The sequence below is a fragment of the Ascaphus truei genome, chromosome 13 (genome assembly GCF_040206685.1).
Source record: "Ascaphus truei isolate aAscTru1 chromosome 13, aAscTru1.hap1, whole genome shotgun sequence".
In the NCBI taxonomy this organism is placed as follows: Eukaryota; Metazoa; Chordata; class Amphibia; order Anura; family Ascaphidae; genus Ascaphus; species Ascaphus truei.
The window spans coordinates 22,030,122-22,047,986 of NC_134495.1; the positions used below are offsets into that span (position 1 = coordinate 22,030,122).

At 53.1% G+C, this 17,865-nt stretch overlaps 2 protein-coding genes across 9 annotated transcripts in view; one reads left to right on the forward strand and one right to left on the reverse strand.

Moving 5' to 3' along the window:
• ASCC2 (activating signal cointegrator 1 complex subunit 2) overlaps positions 1-17,865 on the reverse strand; it is a 31,172-nt gene that overhangs the window by 9,651 nt on the left and 3,656 nt on the right. The window contains 1 exon segment of the mRNA XM_075568883.1: positions 288-369. Within this exon segment, the coding sequence (XP_075424998.1) occupies positions 288-368 (81 nt within the window). The 5' untranslated portion in view covers position 369.
• The window catches only part of MTMR3 (myotubularin related protein 3), a 38,960-nt gene continuing 28,112 nt past the window's right edge, over positions 7,018-17,865 (forward strand). For 2 of the 8 annotated variants that reach the window (XM_075568873.1, XM_075568882.1), the window contains exon 1: positions 7,019-7,214. The gene's annotated coding sequence lies outside the window, so the exon portion shown is untranslated. Of the gene's footprint in view, positions 7,215-13,761; positions 13,782-17,766; positions 17,860-17,865 lie in introns of those variants that run through there. The other 6 variants (XM_075568877.1, XM_075568878.1, XM_075568881.1 and 3 more) reach the window with 5 other exon arrangements.

Here is a 17,865-nt window from a genome sequence, read left to right on the forward strand (position 1 = left end):
GCGATATGCCTTCAATTCAGCTCCCTCTCGCTCACAGCACAGGGAACATGTATGCCCCAACAACAGCTCCCTCGCTCCCTGTGTAGAGAATGTTTATGCCCCAACAGTTCCCTCTCACTCCCAGCACGGGGAATGTTTATGCCCCAACAACATTTATATTCCCTCCCAGGATAGTGGTGCTGTGTGCCCTTGGCACAAATTCAAATCCCTCCCACTCCAGGGACGGGGAAAGAGAGAGATAATTGCCCAAGCCCCATGTGACTCCCGCTCCCCCTCCGTGCACTCACCAGCGCAGGCAAAGTGTGCAGCTTCCCCGTCACCGTGTCTTTCTCAGTCACCTGCATCTCATCCAGCGGCAGAGGCGGCATCCTAAGGGGCAGGGGAAGGACACAACACTTGGCAAGGGGGCACAGCCAGACAGGTGATGTCAGGGGCAGTGAGAGGGTCAAGGTTGGGGGGGGGCAGTGAGAGGGTCAAGGGTGGGGGGGGGGCAGTGAGAGGGTCAAGGGTGGGGGGGGGGGCAGTGAGAGGGTCAAGGGTGGGGGGGGGGCAGTGAGAGGGTCAAGGGTGGGGGGGCAGTGAGAGGGTCAAGGGTGGGGGGGGGGCAGAGAGAGGGTCAAGGGTGGGGAGGGGCAGTGAGAGGGTCAAGGGTTGGGGGGGGGCAGTGAGAGGGTCAAGGGTGGGGGGGGGGGGCAGTGAGAGGGTCAAGGGTGGGGGGGGCAGTGAGAGGGTCAAGGGTGGGGGGGGGGCAGTGAGAGGGTCAAGGGTGGGGGGGGGGGGCAGTGAGAGGGTCAAGGGTGGGGGGGGGGCAGTGAGAGGGTCAAGGGTGGGGGGGGCAGTGAGAGGGTCAAGGGTGGGGGGGGCAGTGAGAGGGTCAAGGGTGGGGGGGGGGCAGTGAGAGGGTCAAGGGTGGGGGGGGGCAGTGAGAGGGTCAAGGGTGGGGCAGTGAGAGGGTCAAGGGTGGGGCAGTGAGAGGGTCAAGGGTGGGGCAGTGAGAGGGTCAAGGGTGGGGCAGTGAGAGGGTCAAGGGTGGGGCAGTGAGAGGGTCAAGGGTGGGGGGGCAGTGAGAGGGTCAAGGGTGGGGCAGTGAGAGGGTCAAGGGTGGGGGGGGCAGTGAGAGGGTCAAGGGTGGGGGGGGCAGTGAGAGGGTCAAGGGTGGGGGGGGCAGTGAGAGGGTCAAGGGTGGGGGGGGCAGTGAGAGGGTCAAGGGTGGGGGGGGCAGTGAGAGGGTCAAGGGTGGAGGGTGGGGGGGCAGTGAGAGGGTCAAGGGTGGGGGGGGCAGTGAGAGGGTCAAGGGTGGAGGGTGGGGGGGGCAGTGAGAGGGTCAAGGGTGGAGGGTGGGGGGCAGTGAGAGGGTCAAGGGTGGGGGGGGCAGTGAGAGGGTCAAGGGTGGGGGGGGGCAGTGAGAGGGTCAAGGGTGGGGGGTGGGGGGGGGGCACTGAGAGGGTCAAGGGTGGGGGGGGGCAGTGAGAGGATCAAGGGTGTGGGGGGGGCAGTGAGAGGATCAAGGGTGGGGGGGCAGTGAGAGGATCAAGGGTGGGGGGGGCAGTGAGAGGATCAAGGGTGGGGGGGGCAGTGAGAGGATCAAGGGTGGGGGGGGCAGTGAGAGGATCAAGGGTGGGGGGGGCAGTGAGAGGATCAAGGGTGGGGGGGGCAGTGAGAGGATCAAGGGGGGGGCAGTGAGAGGATCAAGGGGGGGGGGCAGTGAGAGGATCAAGGGGGGGGCAGTGAGAGGATCAAGGGGGGGGGCAGTGAGAGGATCAAGGGGGGGGCGCAGTGAGAGGATCAAGGGGGGGGCGCAGTGAGAGGATCAAGGGGGGGGGCGCAGTGAGAGGATCAAGGGGGGGCAGTGAGAGGATCAAGGGGGGGGGCAGTGAGAGGATCAAGGGGGGGCAGTGAGAGGATCAAGGGGGGGGGGCAGTGAGAGGATCAAGGGGGGGGGCAGTGAGAGGATCAAGGGGGGGCAGTGAGAGGATCAAGGGGGGGGGCAGTGAGAGGATCAAGGGGGGGGGGGCAGTGAGAGGATCAAGGGGGGGGGCAGTGAGAGGATCAAGGGGGGGGCAGTGAGAGGATCAAGGGGGGGGGGCAGTGAGAGGATCAAGGGGGGGGGGCAGTGAGAGGATCAAGGGGGGGGCAGTGAGAGGATCAAGGGGGGGGCAGTGAGAGGATCAAGGGGGGGCAGTGAGAGGATCAAGGGGGGGGGGCAGTGAGAGGATCAAGGGGGGGCAGTGAGAGGATCAAGGGGGGTCAGTGAGAGGATCAAGGGGGGGGCAGTGAGAGGATCAAGGGGGGGGGCAGTGAGAGGATCAAGGGGGGGGCAGTGAGAGGATCAAGGGGGGGGCAGTGAGAGGATCAAGGGGGGGGGCAGTGAGAGGATCAAGGGGGGGGCAGTGAAAGGATCAAGGGGGGGGCAGTGAGAGGATCAAGGGGGGGGGCAGTGAGAGGATCAAGGGGGGGGGGGGCAGTGAGAGGATCAAGGGGGGGGCAGTGAGAGGATCAAGGGGGGGCAGTGAGAGGATCAAGGGGGGGGCAGTGAGAGGATCAAGGGGGGGGGCAGTGAGAGGATCAAGGGGGGGCAGTGAGAGGATCAAGGGGGGGCAGTGAGAGGATCAAGGGGGGGGGGCAGTGAGAGGATCAAGGGGGGGGCAGTGAGAGGATCAAGGGGGGGGGGGCAGTGAGAGGATCAAGGGGGGGGGCAGTGAGAGGATCAAGGGGGGGGGCAGTGAGAGGATCAAGGGGGGGGGCAGTGAGAGGATCAAGGGGGGGGGCAGTGAGAGGATCAAGGGGGGGGGCAGTGAGAGGATCAAGGGGGGGGGCAGTGAGAGGATCAAGGGGGGGGGGCAGTGAGAGGATCAAGGGGGGGGGCAGTGAGAGGATCAAGGGGGGGGGGGCAGTGAGAGGATCAAGGGGGGGGGGCAGTGAGAGGATCAAGGGGGGGGGGCAGTGAGAGGATCAAGGGGGGGGGCAGTGAGAGGATCAAGGGGGGGGGGCAGTGAGAGGATCAAGGGGGGGGGCAGTGAGAGGATCAAGGGGGGGGGGCAGTGAGAGGATCAAGGGGGGGGGGCAGTGAGAGGATCAAGGGGGGGCAGTGAGAGGATCAAGGGGGGGGGGCAGTGAGAGGATCAAGGGGGGGGCAGTGAGAGGATCAAGGGGGGGGGCAATGAGAGGATCAAGGGGGGGGCAGTGAGAGGATCAAGGGGGGGGGGCAGTGAGAGGATCAAGGGGGGGGGCAGTGAGAGGATCAAGGGGGGGCAGTGAGAGGATCAAGGGGGGGCAGTGAGAGGATCAAGGGGGGGCAGTGAGAGGATCAAGGGGGGGGCAGTGAGAGGATCAAGGGGGGGGGCAGTGAGAGGATCAAGGGGGGGCAGTGAGAGGATCAAGGGGGGGGCAGTGAGAGGATCAAGGGGGGGGGCAGTGAGAGGATCAAGGGGGGGGGCAGTGAGAGGATCAAGGGGGGGGGCAGTGAGAGGATCAAGGGGGGGGGCAGTGAGAGGATCAAGGGGGGGGCAGTGAGAGGATCAAGGGGGGGCGGCAGTGAGGGGATCAAGGGGGGCGGCAGTGAGGGGATCAAGGGGGGGCGGCAGTGAGGGGATCAAGGGGGGGCGGCAGTGAGGGGATCAAGGGGGGGCGGCAGTGAGAGGATCAAGGGGGGGGCAGTGAGAGGATCAAGGGGGCGGCAGTGAGAGGATCAAGGGGGGGGCAGTGAGAGGATCAAGGGGGGGGCAGTGAGAGGATCAGGGGGGGGGCAGTGAGAGGATCAAGGGGGGGGGCAGTGAGAGGATCAAGGGGGGGGCAGTGAGAGGATCAAGGGGGGGGGGCAGTGAGAGGATCAAGGGGGGGGGCAGTGAGAGGATCAAGGGGGGGCAGTGAGAGGATCAAGGGGGGCAGTGAGAGGATCAAGGGGGGGCAGTGAGAGGATCAAGGGGGGGCAGTGAGAGGATCAAGGGGGGGCAGTGAGAGGATCAAGGGGGGGCAGTGAGAGGATCAAGGGGGGGCAGTGAGGGGATCAAGGGGGGGGCAGTGAGGGGATCAAGGGGGGGAGCAGTGAGAGGATCAAGGGGGGGAGCAGTGAGAGGATCAAGGGAGGGGGAGCAGCGAGAGGATCAAGGGAGGGGGAGCAGCGAGAGGATCAAGGGAGGAGGATCAAGGGGGCACAGCCTGACAGGCGATGCCAGGGGGCACAGCCTGACAGGCGATGCCAGGGGGCACAGCCCGGCAGAGGCTGCATTAGGATACAGTACCTGCCTCTCGTAGCTCAGGGAGACACTTCCTAGTGCCACGTGCTTCCTGTCCTAGCAGGAAGTGACACACATTCCCCCCCATCCTGACAGTTCAGGTTACATCACCCTTCAGCTGGCTGTGCCACTGCGCATGCGCACTTCCCGGTGTGTCACTGCTGCCCCCTTGCACAAGCCGTGGTGTTATGCACCTATGTGCACAATACTCAGAGACATGGGGGTAATTACAACCGCTTTAAAACGGTCTGTGGGTTATGCCCAGGAACAGAAGGGAAGTGTTATGGGCAATGAGGGGTTAATCTATAGGTCTGCCCCCACCTCCCCCAGGTCAGCAGTGTGACCCTACATCTATCTTTGTTCAGGGGTGCAGCACCCACATAGCCAGCAACTCACCAGCATATAAGCCTATGTGAATCACTGTAGCTATGTCCATTAATGGCGCTATATAAATAAAGACATACAATACAATATACATCAGTGTGTCGGTGTGCAGATTGCTTGTTGGCGTGTGCTGTATGTGTACGCCGTGTGTTATTATATTGCTCTGCGTGTTATTAGATCGCTGCATATAATTATTTTGCTTTGTTATATCAATGTGCATGTTATTAAATCTCTGTGTTTTATTACATTGCTCTGCGTGTTATTAGATCGCTGCATATAATTATTTAGTTTTGTTATATCAATGTGCATGTTATTAAATCTCTGTGTTTTATTACATTGCTCTACGTGTTATTTTTTTGCCCCTTATGTATTAACATGAGTTATTGAAGCAGGGGAACAAGGTTCAATTCCCGGTGTCGTCTCCTTGGCCAAGTATGTATGTATGTCTTTATTTATATAGCGCCATTAATGTACATAGCGCTTCACACAGTAATACACACGGCAGTCATATAAATAATAAACAATATAAATAACACAAAGGGGAGAAGTGCTTCAGACATAAAAGTAACATTTTGGAATAGGAGTCCCTGCTCCGAAGAGCTTACAATCTAATTTGTTGGTAGGAAGAACGTGCAGAGACAGTAGGAGGGCGTTCTGGTAAGTGCATCTGCAGGGGCCAAGGTTTATGTATGAGGTGTAAAGTATCAGCCACGGAGCTACCCATGTGCTTCCTTAAGCAGGTGTGTTTTAAGGTGGATCTTAAAGGTGAATAGAATGGGTGCTAGTCGGGTACTGAGGGGAAGGGCATTCCAGAGGTGTGGGGCAGTCAGTGAGAAAGGTTTAAGGCGGGAGTGGGCTTTAGACACAAAGGGGGTAGAGAGAAGACATCCTTGGGCAGAACGCAAGAGTCGGGATGGTGTATAGCGAGAAATTAGGACAAGTCACTTTATCTTCCTGTGCCTCAGGCACCAAAAACATCGATTGGAAACTCTGTGGGACTGTGTCTGCAAAATGTCTCTGTAAAGCGCTACGTAAAACTAGCAGCGCTATACAAGAACAAACATTATTATTATTACATCATCGCACTGTGTGTTTTTACATCACTGTGCTCTTATATTGCTCTGCATGTTATTACATTGCTCTGCAATGCGTTCCTGCAGCAAGAAGGGGTTAAGTATGCCAGCCCGGCCTCACACAGGGAACTGTGACTCTCACATCCAGCAGGAGTAACTAATATTTACAGAGCTACAAACCTGGTTAGGCCAGGGACTCATTCCAAAGAGATCCCTCACTGTCACATTGGGCTGATGATGAGTGCTGTACATTAATACATATCGCTGATGATGTACATTAATACATATTGCTAATTTTAAAAAAATGATAATCCTATTTTAACCCCTTAACTGGCTGCAGGTCTAGCATTGTTCATCTAGCAGACAGCAAATCGGTTATTCCCTTTATTGCCCCTTAGCAGAGAAATGGTTATGGATGAGTCTGACCCTGATCCCATAGAATTGGAAACAGGGAAAAGGGGGGACTTATAGAGGTAAACACCCTACACAAGAGGCAATTAATTAAATGATGTCAGCTCATTAATACATTACTGCCTGTCCTGGAAATCTAGAGACAGGTAGGGGGCAAATAACCCCAAATGCTTTAAGATTGGAGGTATAGAGCACAATTGGTGGTGCCTGTTCCTGGTAGTATTGGGATCAGTGATATGAAGGCATGACTGGCTCAGCCTGCCCCTTTATGTATTGGGACTGGAGGTATAAAACTAGGGAGTCTTGTGTGGGAAGGAATAACAGAGGGGTCATCCTAACTGTTTTGGGATGAGGGTTATAACAAAGCAGCAGGCTGAGGCTAGCAATCTGGGTTATCCTTCATGAGTGTGCGTGCGTACGTATATATTTATGTATCACCACACTTAGTTAAGTTATGGTGGCTAAAAAAAAAGATGACAAAAAACATCCACAGTAAAGCATATAGCAAATGGAAATATTACTGTATGCTCATTAGCATGTTTTAGACAGGTCTGCAACCCCGCCTTTCACCATTATCACCCAGCACACAGTGCTTCCACTGCAGCAAGGGATTCTGGGAAATTACATGCAAATGAGCTTTTGCTTCAAAACCATTTATATATACTGTATGTGTATATGTATTATATATATGTGAGAGTATTCTGGGGTCACGTGGTCACTCAAGAGTTAAACGGTTTTGTTTTGGGTGGTGAAAGTCCCGCCCACAACACGAAGGTCGTATCAAAATAACCACGCCCACAATTCAACATAGCCCAGTTCCCTCCTCCTCTCAATCGTCTAGTACAGAGAGGGTGTGACTTTGCGCGCTCCCGGAGGGGGTGTGTCCGCGCGCCACCGCGCCTACGTGTGCGCTCCCGCGACGTCTCTCCCCCCCCTTCCGCGGGCTCGCGCCTCCGCCATGTTGTTGTGGTTGTGAGAGGGGAAAGGGAAGAAGAACAACCCAAAGCCCGAACCGGGACAACAACCGACAGAGGAGCTGGGGCGCCACCGGGGGAGAGGGTGGGGGGGAAGCGATACCGAGACACCCGGTACCGGACTGCAGGGACTCAAGGTAACCCAACAGATCAGCACCGCCATCTTTACAGCGCCCACAGCATATTCTCATATCTGTCATATTCTCATATTCTCATACACTGATAATCTTATGTTATCATACAGCTCTGTCTTCACATACTGCCCTTTTACGTGTGTGTATATTATATATACACGTCTCTTAATTATTTAACCTACTCTTCCTATAACCTTTTTTCCATACACTGTTTTTTCCCACATATGTTGCTATGAATTCTGCGAGTCACTCACATACAGCTTTGTCCCTCCTTACTAGCAGTGCGCACTGCTGTATACAGCTATCGTCTTCTCTGTGAGTAGGGTTACTGGCTATGCACTTCTGTAACAGACAAGCTGCGTGTAATATCGTGCGTGCGCGCGCCAATTACAATTGGCTGTGTCCAGGCCTGGCGTTCTATACTTCAGCCGTGCACACGGCAGTGAGTGATGGCGCGGTGATCACAGCAAATACATGAAAACTTATATTTTCACGCTGCTGCCGCGCCACGTGACACTGCCAAGCCAATCACAGCGTGGCTTTTGCTGTGACGTCTGTAGCCACGCACAAGCCACCGCTTACAACATATAAACAAAACACGCGCGCCCCGTGCCTAAAACGGCAGGCATAAGCTGATATGGGTCCATGTGTGAAATGGATAAGAAGCAAAACGTGACACAGTGTGCTCATTTGAATGTGAATACCCAGAATTACTGGCTGCAGTGGAAGTATTGTGTGCTATGAGATAATGGAGAAAGACAGGTTTGCGGACCTGTCAAGTGTAAATGCGCTCGCAAGTGGTATTTGTATTTGCTGTCATGCAGGCAAATTCAATATACAGCCACCCATATACCTTACTGTGCTATAAAGAGCTCCATATATTTACACACGTCGTATATCTCTATTTATACGCAGCGGTCTTATAGATGCAGTGTCAGTAACAAGGCGTTTTGCAATAACAAGCATCTATAGGAGACATTAGGGAGATGTTCTATGGCAAATGATGGGACAGGGATATTTTTTTTATTTTAAGAGCATCAAGCTTTTAATCCGTTCAGTAAAGAACATAATTTGAAGGTACAAGTCAGTAAAAGGTATTGTATGTCCTGCAGGACTAAACAATTATGTATCAAATTGTGTGTATATATAATGTTATTATTCCCTTATTTCTCACAAATGGAGGATGGTAATGTGTTTATCCCATAGAGTAGAAGATAATGAAAAAGTAGGATAGAAGTTATACATTTTACTTGCCAACTCGTGGCTAAAAAGAGAGCAAGCTTTCAGGAGTACAAAGGTCCCTGCTTCAGGCTGATTTTTGTGTCTCCATTAGAAAAAATAAATAAACCTGACCGGTTTTAGCAGCGGGGAAGCGAGCCACTAAGCAATGTAATAATCAAAATCACGTCTTTGATTTGATGCGCACGCCAGAAAATGTTAGAAGAAAATCGAAGGTTGGTAGGCAGGTCCCTTTAATTCCCAGCGATGTTAATTCATTCACTAAGCAGTCATGTGACCGAGAGGTAAACGCCAAATTCCAGTCCCATGAGCCACGCACTCCGTGTCACACCGAACAGAGCGGGACCAGGAAGGAAATTCCTGCTGTGTTTTGGATGTTTTACTCCAGCATTGAGCAATCCCGACATGAAAAGATAAACGACTTTCTATAACGCTTGTGAAATAAAACCCCTATATGTTGGTGACCTGCACGCTGGGAGCCACTCGTTCACTGCACGGGCCGGCGCAGGAACCCTCTTCTTCCCGAAGTCACACCCCACAATACCTGGCATGGAACTACGTAAGGCATTGTGGAATGCAACATCGGCAAGCTGAGCAATGATTGGCAGCTCTGCTTCCTAAGGGGTTTTGCGACAGCCGCGGTCTTTCAGCGACACGTCACCCTCATTGTCAACTCATTCCGGATGAGTGGACAAATGGTTTGTTAAAAGCTGTGTGTTTGTTGTTACACGTGTGTGTGTGTGTGTGTGTGTGTATATTGCAGAATAAATGAGTTCTTCAGTATTAGGTGATACCTTTTTTTATTTGGACTAACAATTTATGTCATAGGACAAGCTTTCGAGAGTTCTCCTCTCTGCCTCAGATCAAGCAATATATATGTATGTATGTACAGGAGGGCCCCACTAATACGGCGGGTTCCGTTCTGAGGACCCGCCGGAAAGTGGAACCGGCGATTTTCGTTAGGAGCGCATGCGCAGAACGGCAATGCGCCGTTCTGCGCATGCGCGACAGAAGGAAACCCACTCCATTCCGCGCATGTGCGACCGAAGGAATCCACTCCATTCCGCGCATGCACGACCCTGGGCCGGCCCGTTCTGCGCAATGCGCGGACTTGGCAGCCCCCTTCTCGGCATCGGAGAAGCGGGGCCCTGCTGTGTGTGTGTGTGTGTGTGTGTGTGTGTGTATCTGTATATATAATCACGCACATCTATATACACGCGTGTTTGTATGTATATGCGCATATATATCCATCTATATACAGTATATACACACACGCACACATCCCGTTTAGGGCAGGGGAAGGTCCCCACAATATTAAACTGTGTAATTGTAATGTCTTCTGAGTAGTGTTTCAATGTTTTACCAGCAAATGTGGACTAATTGCATGTAGTGATATCTTTTAATGGGCCAACATGAATTATCCATAGCTGAAACAGTGGTTCTCCATGCTTTCCAAATGTTGCAAGTCTCATCTTCCTGTATACCCGTACAGAAATACTCGCCTAAAAATGCGATATACAGAGCTGTGTATACGATCAACATTTTCTATGGGAATTCTCAAGAAACGAGATAATGTTTCTGTAACATTGCACTTTTAAATACCTGTGAAATGCCTTCAACTCTGTCTAAAAATAGTCCTATTATGGTAAAGTTACCGGGCAGAAAAAGCAATTAAACTAGACGCATCATTACTTTCACTTAAATCATTACCCTCGATCCCCCTTGTATTACAGCCGCATACAGAATGTAAGAGCAGGGTGAGTGATAAATACGTGGGTATATTTTTCTTCTATGCTCTGCTCTACACCGGTTTCATGCAAAGGTGATGGTGGAGAGATTTCTCCTCGATCCAGTGAGCTCCCTGGCAAAACGATGCAAGCACAAGATTTCGTTTGCTTTTTAGGATAAGCCTATGTGGGGCCCGCAGAAGTTTGTTTTTGTGTCTGGAAGTTAAACGTCCTATGTAGGACCAAAGTGAACTGACCGTTTTGCGCTTGTAACTGGTAAACACGAGTTTAAAAAAAAAAAAAAAAAACAACCTTTTGTTTGGTAACTTCTGAAAGTTTAATAAAGCTGCGATCGTCCCCAGAATCCTATATAACTTTATCTCGTATGTTTATCTTGTCCCCTGAGCATGTCCTGCTTTTCTACATTAAAAAGAGGATTTTCTTAATGTCTTGCTTCTGAGGTTACCATGGTAACCTGTTGGGCGGCTGTGGGGAGAACTCCCTTTTATCCTCCCACTTAGGATTTGAAACGCTGATTTTTCTCCTGAACGGAGCGTCGGATTAAAACAGCGATCGCTTTTATTTCCGTCAGAATTGCGGCGACTGCTCTGCAACGCATCGCTGTGGCCCGGCTTAAGTTAATGAGATTTGTTAACGTCCCCTTCCTGTCTGAGAACCAGTTAGGTAAGGGGGCAATACGAGAGAGAAGCAACAATGAAAACCATGTTAAATTTCAAGTTACAAAGTAGCAAATATTTTTTTTTTTTTTTAAATCATGATATGCTCATTGGCCAATATACTAACATAATATAAGTTACACTTCTTCTATAAGATCTTGCGGGGTTGGCGGGGGGGGGGGGGAGGTTGCGGCTTTAACCTATGAATGGATACATGTCATTTGTTCAACTTGGTCATACAGGAGACAGCCGTTGGAAGGTAAATGAAGAGATTTCATATTTACAACGAAGCATTATCCCCCGACTGCCGGAGTCCATCTTGCATGTAGACCCCGAAGGTTGATGACATCACACGGCGCCCCCGTCTCTGTTTCGTAGCTCTCGTTGACCAGTCAATTGTAGCTACAACTACCAAGAGTGTCTTGTATTGGCAGGAAAGGGGTTAACTCCGCAGCGACCAGTGCCTGGCATTTGTTGTGTTGCTTTACTTGTGGTAGGTAGGGGAGGCTCTGTTTAGAGAGCACACTGTACTAGTTTCAGCTTCGAGGGAATCTGCTGGGTTTTCCCCCTCCCCAAGGTATTAAAGACTATGAGAATCGGGAACGGCAGGTTTCCCAAACGCTCCCCCCTACGCCGTGTCCTTGAAACTGTCTGGGTTACTTGCAGACCCAGTTATTAGGAGCGCTGATCAATATTTACAGTGTCGCTGGCCTGCGGCCGTCTGAACAGGGAGATAATGGGGGTTGTTTGTGTGCGTGGGTATCTGGCGCGTCTGGGTGAAGGATGCATGATCTGTGGCCGGGGGCATACCAAGTTCAAGATCCGTTTCTCAGTCGTCGTATGTATATCTCTGTTGGTGTAGTGCCATCCAAGTACGTAGCGTGTGACCACAGTAATACACGGGACCAAACATTAGAAAAAGGAGTCCCTGCCCAGAAGAGCTTACAATCCAAGTCGTGACCGTTGGTTTGAGGATGAGACAGCCGCACACCAGCCATTCAAAGACCAATACGTAGCAGGGCTTCCCAATTACAACCCCAACAAAACTGAGCATTGTGGGAGAGAGGGGACACTACTGACATTTGAAACGCTATTGCACTAGCCAAAAAAAACCCTGATTTGAATGACCATTAATGCCTTCATGAAGTGAACTGCAAGTCACTGCCACTGGTGGGTATACACTCTCCAACTCACCCCCTCCAGTAAATAGGGACCTGTGATTTCCTAGCATTTGCGGGAATAAAAAATGGCTGCCGGTAAGCCATTGGATAAGGAGAAAGTTGTCTGGTTTCTGTATTGGGGGGAAGCGCTTCTTTAAAACGTGTTCTGCATCACTAGAAGTACGTGACAGTCGTGGCTGGTCAGCACATACTCTACCTGGGAGAAATGGCATAATCTCTGGAACTTGATAGCACTGCAGGGTAATGAAGGTGTTGAGCTTGTCTTAAATTGGTTCTAAACAATATGAGTGCTTTCATTATTGGAGCACCATTGTATGCACTGCAATGTGGCACTATGCTGCCCGGATCTGCATATTGGTGCCAAACTCTAGCCCTTGGCAAAGAAACCCCATTCTCTCGATTTGGGCCACAAGGAGTGCTAAGCCTTGGCACCGTTTAGTAAATCGTGCCCTTGCACCTTCAGCAGGACTTTACATGGCGTCCCTTTCGGGTGCGGGGTATTTGCAGACGTGTAAGCGCCAGGGATGTGCGGTCGCTCCAGGTCTTTGTTTTGCTGATTTCAGCTGCAGGTTTTGTTTGGAGGGATTAATATGGGACTGTTCTCGCTCGCATACCGTCCCGTCTATTTGTACACACACAGTCTGTGTGAATTCAGCACATCAGCAGTTCAGCACCAGCGGCCCTTTGGCAGGATCTGATCACGTGGTCCACACAGGTCTGCATTTACCTCGTTTCAAATGTTTTCCATCTGGATTCTCGTCCCAAATTGTTGTTTGTTCCCCCATTAAAAAGTCTGAAGAAATCCAGCTTGTAACAGAACAGTTAGTGTGTGTATATAGATGGCATTTCCCTTGGCAGTGGTAAAGTAAATCTGTGTGTGTATGTGTATGTATCTGTATCTGTATATGTTTGTGTGTATGTGATATAGATCTATATATATATCTATATCGTGCTGACCATGTGTACAGTGTTGTGCTTTTAATTTTCCAGGTTTTAACTAATATTAGTATTTTATCTGGTAGTGTTAAGACCTGTGAACAGGGTCTGCATTGATGTGGCTCGCAAGCTTTCAACGCATTTGCCAAAGGGTTAAACTAAATGACCCTTTTTCAAGAGAATATATAAGTATTTTACTGTGTATTTTTGTCATGTTGGATGTAGCATTGGGCTTCTCTGTCGTTTGTTGTATACATATGCCACGCTCAATAGCACTCCTTTTTGACACATATATATATATATATATATATATATATATTGTCGTGGCTCAGGGGTTCCCAAAAAGAGCTTGCTGGGGTTTTGTGTGTTTTGCTAAAGGTCTGCATGACATTCTACCTGTGACATTTGACAGTTGTCATGTCTTGGACACATTTGCAAACATTTTACACCCCACTTTGACGGCCCAGCAGGGTGTCCCACAGTACGGCAGCCCTACCAGAATGTGTCACAGAGGGGGTGTTTGCCCTCTTCAAAGATGGCTGAAGGAGAGCTGCAGTCACCAATAACTTGACCGCTTTCTGTGGGCGGCCATCTTTTCTCTCCCCTTCCCATCACAGGTCAGGCAGAGAGCTTTGCGGGGTGACGCGTGGGCAGCAGCTTCAGAACTGGACGAGCATTTTAAGACCGACGCTGTCTTGAGAGATCACCAGGTTGGGATAATGCCATAAATAGGGGGGGGGGGGGGATGCAGCAGCTATCAGGGGATCCATTAACCCCCCTGGCTGAGCTGCAGGTCCCCCTAACACGAAGGTGGGTTAATGGTGATCAAACCCAATTGCATGTATGCCAGTTTTAGTTGTAGGATTTTGTATTGAGCAGCAGGGCCTAGTAAATAAAGTTCCTATTTATGGTTGGGTTATCCCCTATTTATGGTTGGGTTATCCCCATCTATGCCGAAATCCTTAAAGCCAGGGGATGTGACGGATGCTGTTGATGATGACATCACTTTGATGACATTGCTTTTTATGTCACGCTTCTGCAAAGCGGTCCCCACCCTCACCATGAAACGTTACCTCGACCAGATGTGTGGGGCAGGCCTATTTGTTTTTAGCATTGGGCTGCAGTCTTTAGAAGTGAAAAGGATTAACCTGTTGAGCACCAAAGGCTGCGGAGGATCAGGATGCAGCGTTGTGCTTATTTACAACGCGTGAGAACGTCCTGTCCTTTCATTCCTCCAGAGGAGGGAAGCTGGTAACTCCCACAGGGGCGACCTCCTTAATGCAGTTAACGAATTGATTATTATTTTATTCAATAGCCATGTTTGACCCCTGACATTGCATGGCGTGGCAATGACATGTCATGTATACTCGTGCTGTGACAGCATGAGACAATCTAGAGAAGGAGTAACATGGCTTTTGTGCTCTGTGACAGTGGGGTAGGATGGAGTGACAGTGCCTGTATGCGCTGTGACAGTGGGGTAGGATGGAGTGACAGTGCCTGTATGCGCTGTGACAGTGGGGTAGGATGGAGTGACAGTGCCTGTATGCGCTGTGACAGTGGGGCAGGATGGAGTGACAGTGGGGTAGGATGGAGTGACAGTGCCTGTATGCGCTGTGACAGTGGGGTAGGATGGAGTGACAGGGTCTGTATGCGCTGTGACAGTGGGGCAGGATGGAGTGACAGGGTCTGTATGCGCTGTGACAGTGGGGCAGGATGGAGTGACAGTGCCTGTATGCGCTGTTACAGTGGGGTAGGATGGAGTGACAGTGGGGCAGGATGGAGTGACAGTGCCTGTATGTGCTGTGACAGTGGGGCAGGATGGAGTGACAGTGCCTGTATGCGCTGTGACAGTCGGGTAGGATGATGTGACAGTGCCTGTATGCGCTGTGACAGTGGGGTAGGATGGAGTGGCAGTGGCTGTATGCGCTGTGACAGTGGGGTAGGACGGAGTGACAGTGGCTGTATCGCTGTGACAGTGCCTATATGCGCTGTGACAGTGGGGCAGGATGGAGTGACAGTGCCTGTATGCGCTGTGACAGTGACTGTATGCGCTGTGACAGTGCCTGTATGCGCTGTGACAGTGCCTGTATGCGCTGTGAATGAGGGGTATGATTGAGTGACAGTGGCTGTATGCGCTGTGACAGTGGGGTAGGATGGAGTGACAATGGGGCAGGATGGAGTGACAGTGCCTGTATGCGCTGTGACAGTGGGGCAGGATGGAGTGATGGTATGGAGTGGGATGTGGAAGTGGCGGGATGTGGAACGGTAGTGGCGGGGTGTGGCGCGGTGGGGATGTGGGACGGTGTGGTGCGGTGGGGATGTGGGACGATGTGGGACGGTGTGGCGCGGTGGGGGGGTGGGACGGTGTGGGGATGTGGGACGGTGTGGGGATGTGGGACGGTGTGGGACGGTGTGGCGCGGTGGGGATGTGGGACGGTGTGGCGCGGTGGGGATGTGGGACGGTGTGGCGCGGATGGGGTGTGGTGCGGTGGGGGTGTGGTGCGGTGGGGGTGTGGCGCGGTGGGGGTGTGGCGCGGTGGGGGTGTGGCGCGGTGGGGGTGTGGGACGGTGTGGGGATGTGGCGCGGTGGGGATATGGGACGGTGTGGTGCGGTGGGGGTGTGGGACGGTGGGGATGTGGCGCGGTGGGGGTGTGGGGATGTGGGACGGTGTGGCGCGGTGGGGGTGTGGGACGCGGTGGGGGTGTGGAGCGGTGGGGATGTGGGACGGTGTGGCGTGTGGGACAGTGTGGCGCGGTGGGGGTGTGGCGCGGTGGGGATGTGTGGCGCGGTGGGGGTGTGGAGCGGTGGGGATGTGGGGGGGTGGGGGTGTGGCGCGGTGGGGGTGTGGGACGGTGTGGCGCGGTGGGGATGTGGGACGGTGTGGCGCGGTGGGGGTGTGGGACAGTGTGGCGCGGTGGGGATGTGGGACGGTGTGGCGCGGTGGGGATGTGGCGCGGTGGGGATGTGTGGCGCGGTGGGGATGTGGCGCGGTGGGGATGTGTGGCGCGGTGGGGGTGTGGGGATGTGGCGCGGTGGGGATGTGGGACGGTGTGGGGATGTGGCGCGGTGGGGATGTGGGACGGTGTGGGGATGTGGCGCGGTGGGGATGTGGCGCGGTGGGGATGTGGGACAGTGTGGCGCGGTGGGGATGTGGGACAGTGTGGCGCGGTGGGGATGTGGGACGGTGTGGGGATGTGGCGCGGTGGGGGTGTGGCGCGGTGGGGATGTGTGGGGATGTGGCGCGGTGGGGATGTGGCGCGGTGGGGATGTGTGGCGCGGTGGGGATGTGGGACGCGGTGGGGATGTGTGGCGGTGTGGCGCGGTGGGGATGTGGGACAGTGTGGCGCGGTGGGGATGTGTGGCGGTGGGGATGTGGGACGGTGTGGCGCGGAGGGGATGTGGGACGGTGTGGCGCGGAGGGGATATGGGACGGTGTGGCGCGGTAGGGATGTGTGACGGTGGGGGTGTGGCGCGGTGGGGGTGTGGGATGGTGTGGCGCGGAGGGGATGTGGGACGGTGTGGCGCGGAGGGGATGTGGGACGGTGTGGCGCGGAGGGGATGTGGGACGGTGTGGCGCGGAGGGGATATGGGACGGTGTGGCGCGGAGGGGATATGGGACGGTGTGGCGCGGTAGGGATGTGTGACGGTGGGGGTGTGGTCCCTCTCCTCTCTCACCCATCCCCAGCCCCCCCACCTCTCCACCCTCTGGCTTGTGATTTTATTCCTCCTGATCTTCATGTGTATAGCTCTCGGCTTTGCACACATCGGCTCCCCTGATTAATGGAGATCACAGCCTCCGGAGGGGCCTCTGCATCTGATTGTGGGGGCTGTATAAGGCTCGTTGTTCTGGTTCTGCACACAGATTATCCTGGACTTTTTATCTTTCATCTTCCCTTTCTTTAGCACATGTGCTAATTGTGTATGGGGACCTGGATGGAGGATCCTGCAGTTTACATGTGCATGAATCCTTTTGTGGATCAATATGCATTCCCCATTACCACACTGAGGGGGGATGTACATATCGAATTAACTTATTGGGGAGGAAATGTGAAATCGAATGACACGTTTAAGGCCTCCAATACTTGCCTCTCTCGTGTGTGCAACAATCTCCAGCATTTACCTAGTTGGATACGAGTCCTTTGTTTGCTTCGGCACAACTTAAACCCCTTCAATGCCAAGGGGGCCAGCGACATATTGCAGCACTCAAGGGGTTACAGCTACCAGAACGGTTTGATGCTGCTGGTTTTCTCTCTCCTGTGCAAAGTAGGAAATGTAGATCTTTATTATATTCAGTAAAGGAGTGCGCTGGGCGCTCTGTGTTTCAGGTAGGAGGTTGGAAACCACTCTCTCTCTGTATCTCTGCTTGCCTGACCGAGTGATTCATCCCATAGTGATGCATCTCACTGAATACCTGGCGTTGTGTACTTCATGCTCAGCTCTGTCCCTCTTTGTCGTACGACACAGCAGGTGTGACAGTCACCAGTTACGCAGATCTGCTTGTCTTGTTGCTCGGCTCTTTTGATGTCCGCCTTTGTGTTAAAACAACGCGCACACACGACCAGAGCGCTAAAAGTTACCAGTACTATAAAATGGTCACATTTTGTTTTCAGTTTACACGGGGGGTCGTCCATCTTTGATTTGGGCATTGAGCTTTGTGGCTGATGCTTCACCCGCCCAAACCTCTCCTTATCGCCCTTTCCCCTTCACCTGATATTTTTGACCAGTGTTGCTCAAATTCAGTTCCCAGAGGCTACCAAGAAGGTCAGATGTTGATGACAATCCGCACCTCCGCTAGTTGTCTTGGTCATAACGAAGGCTGGCGATGGCCCCCACGGGGGACGGAGTTGAGCACCACTGCTTTGGACGAGAAGAGCGTAGAAAGTACAGGTTTGT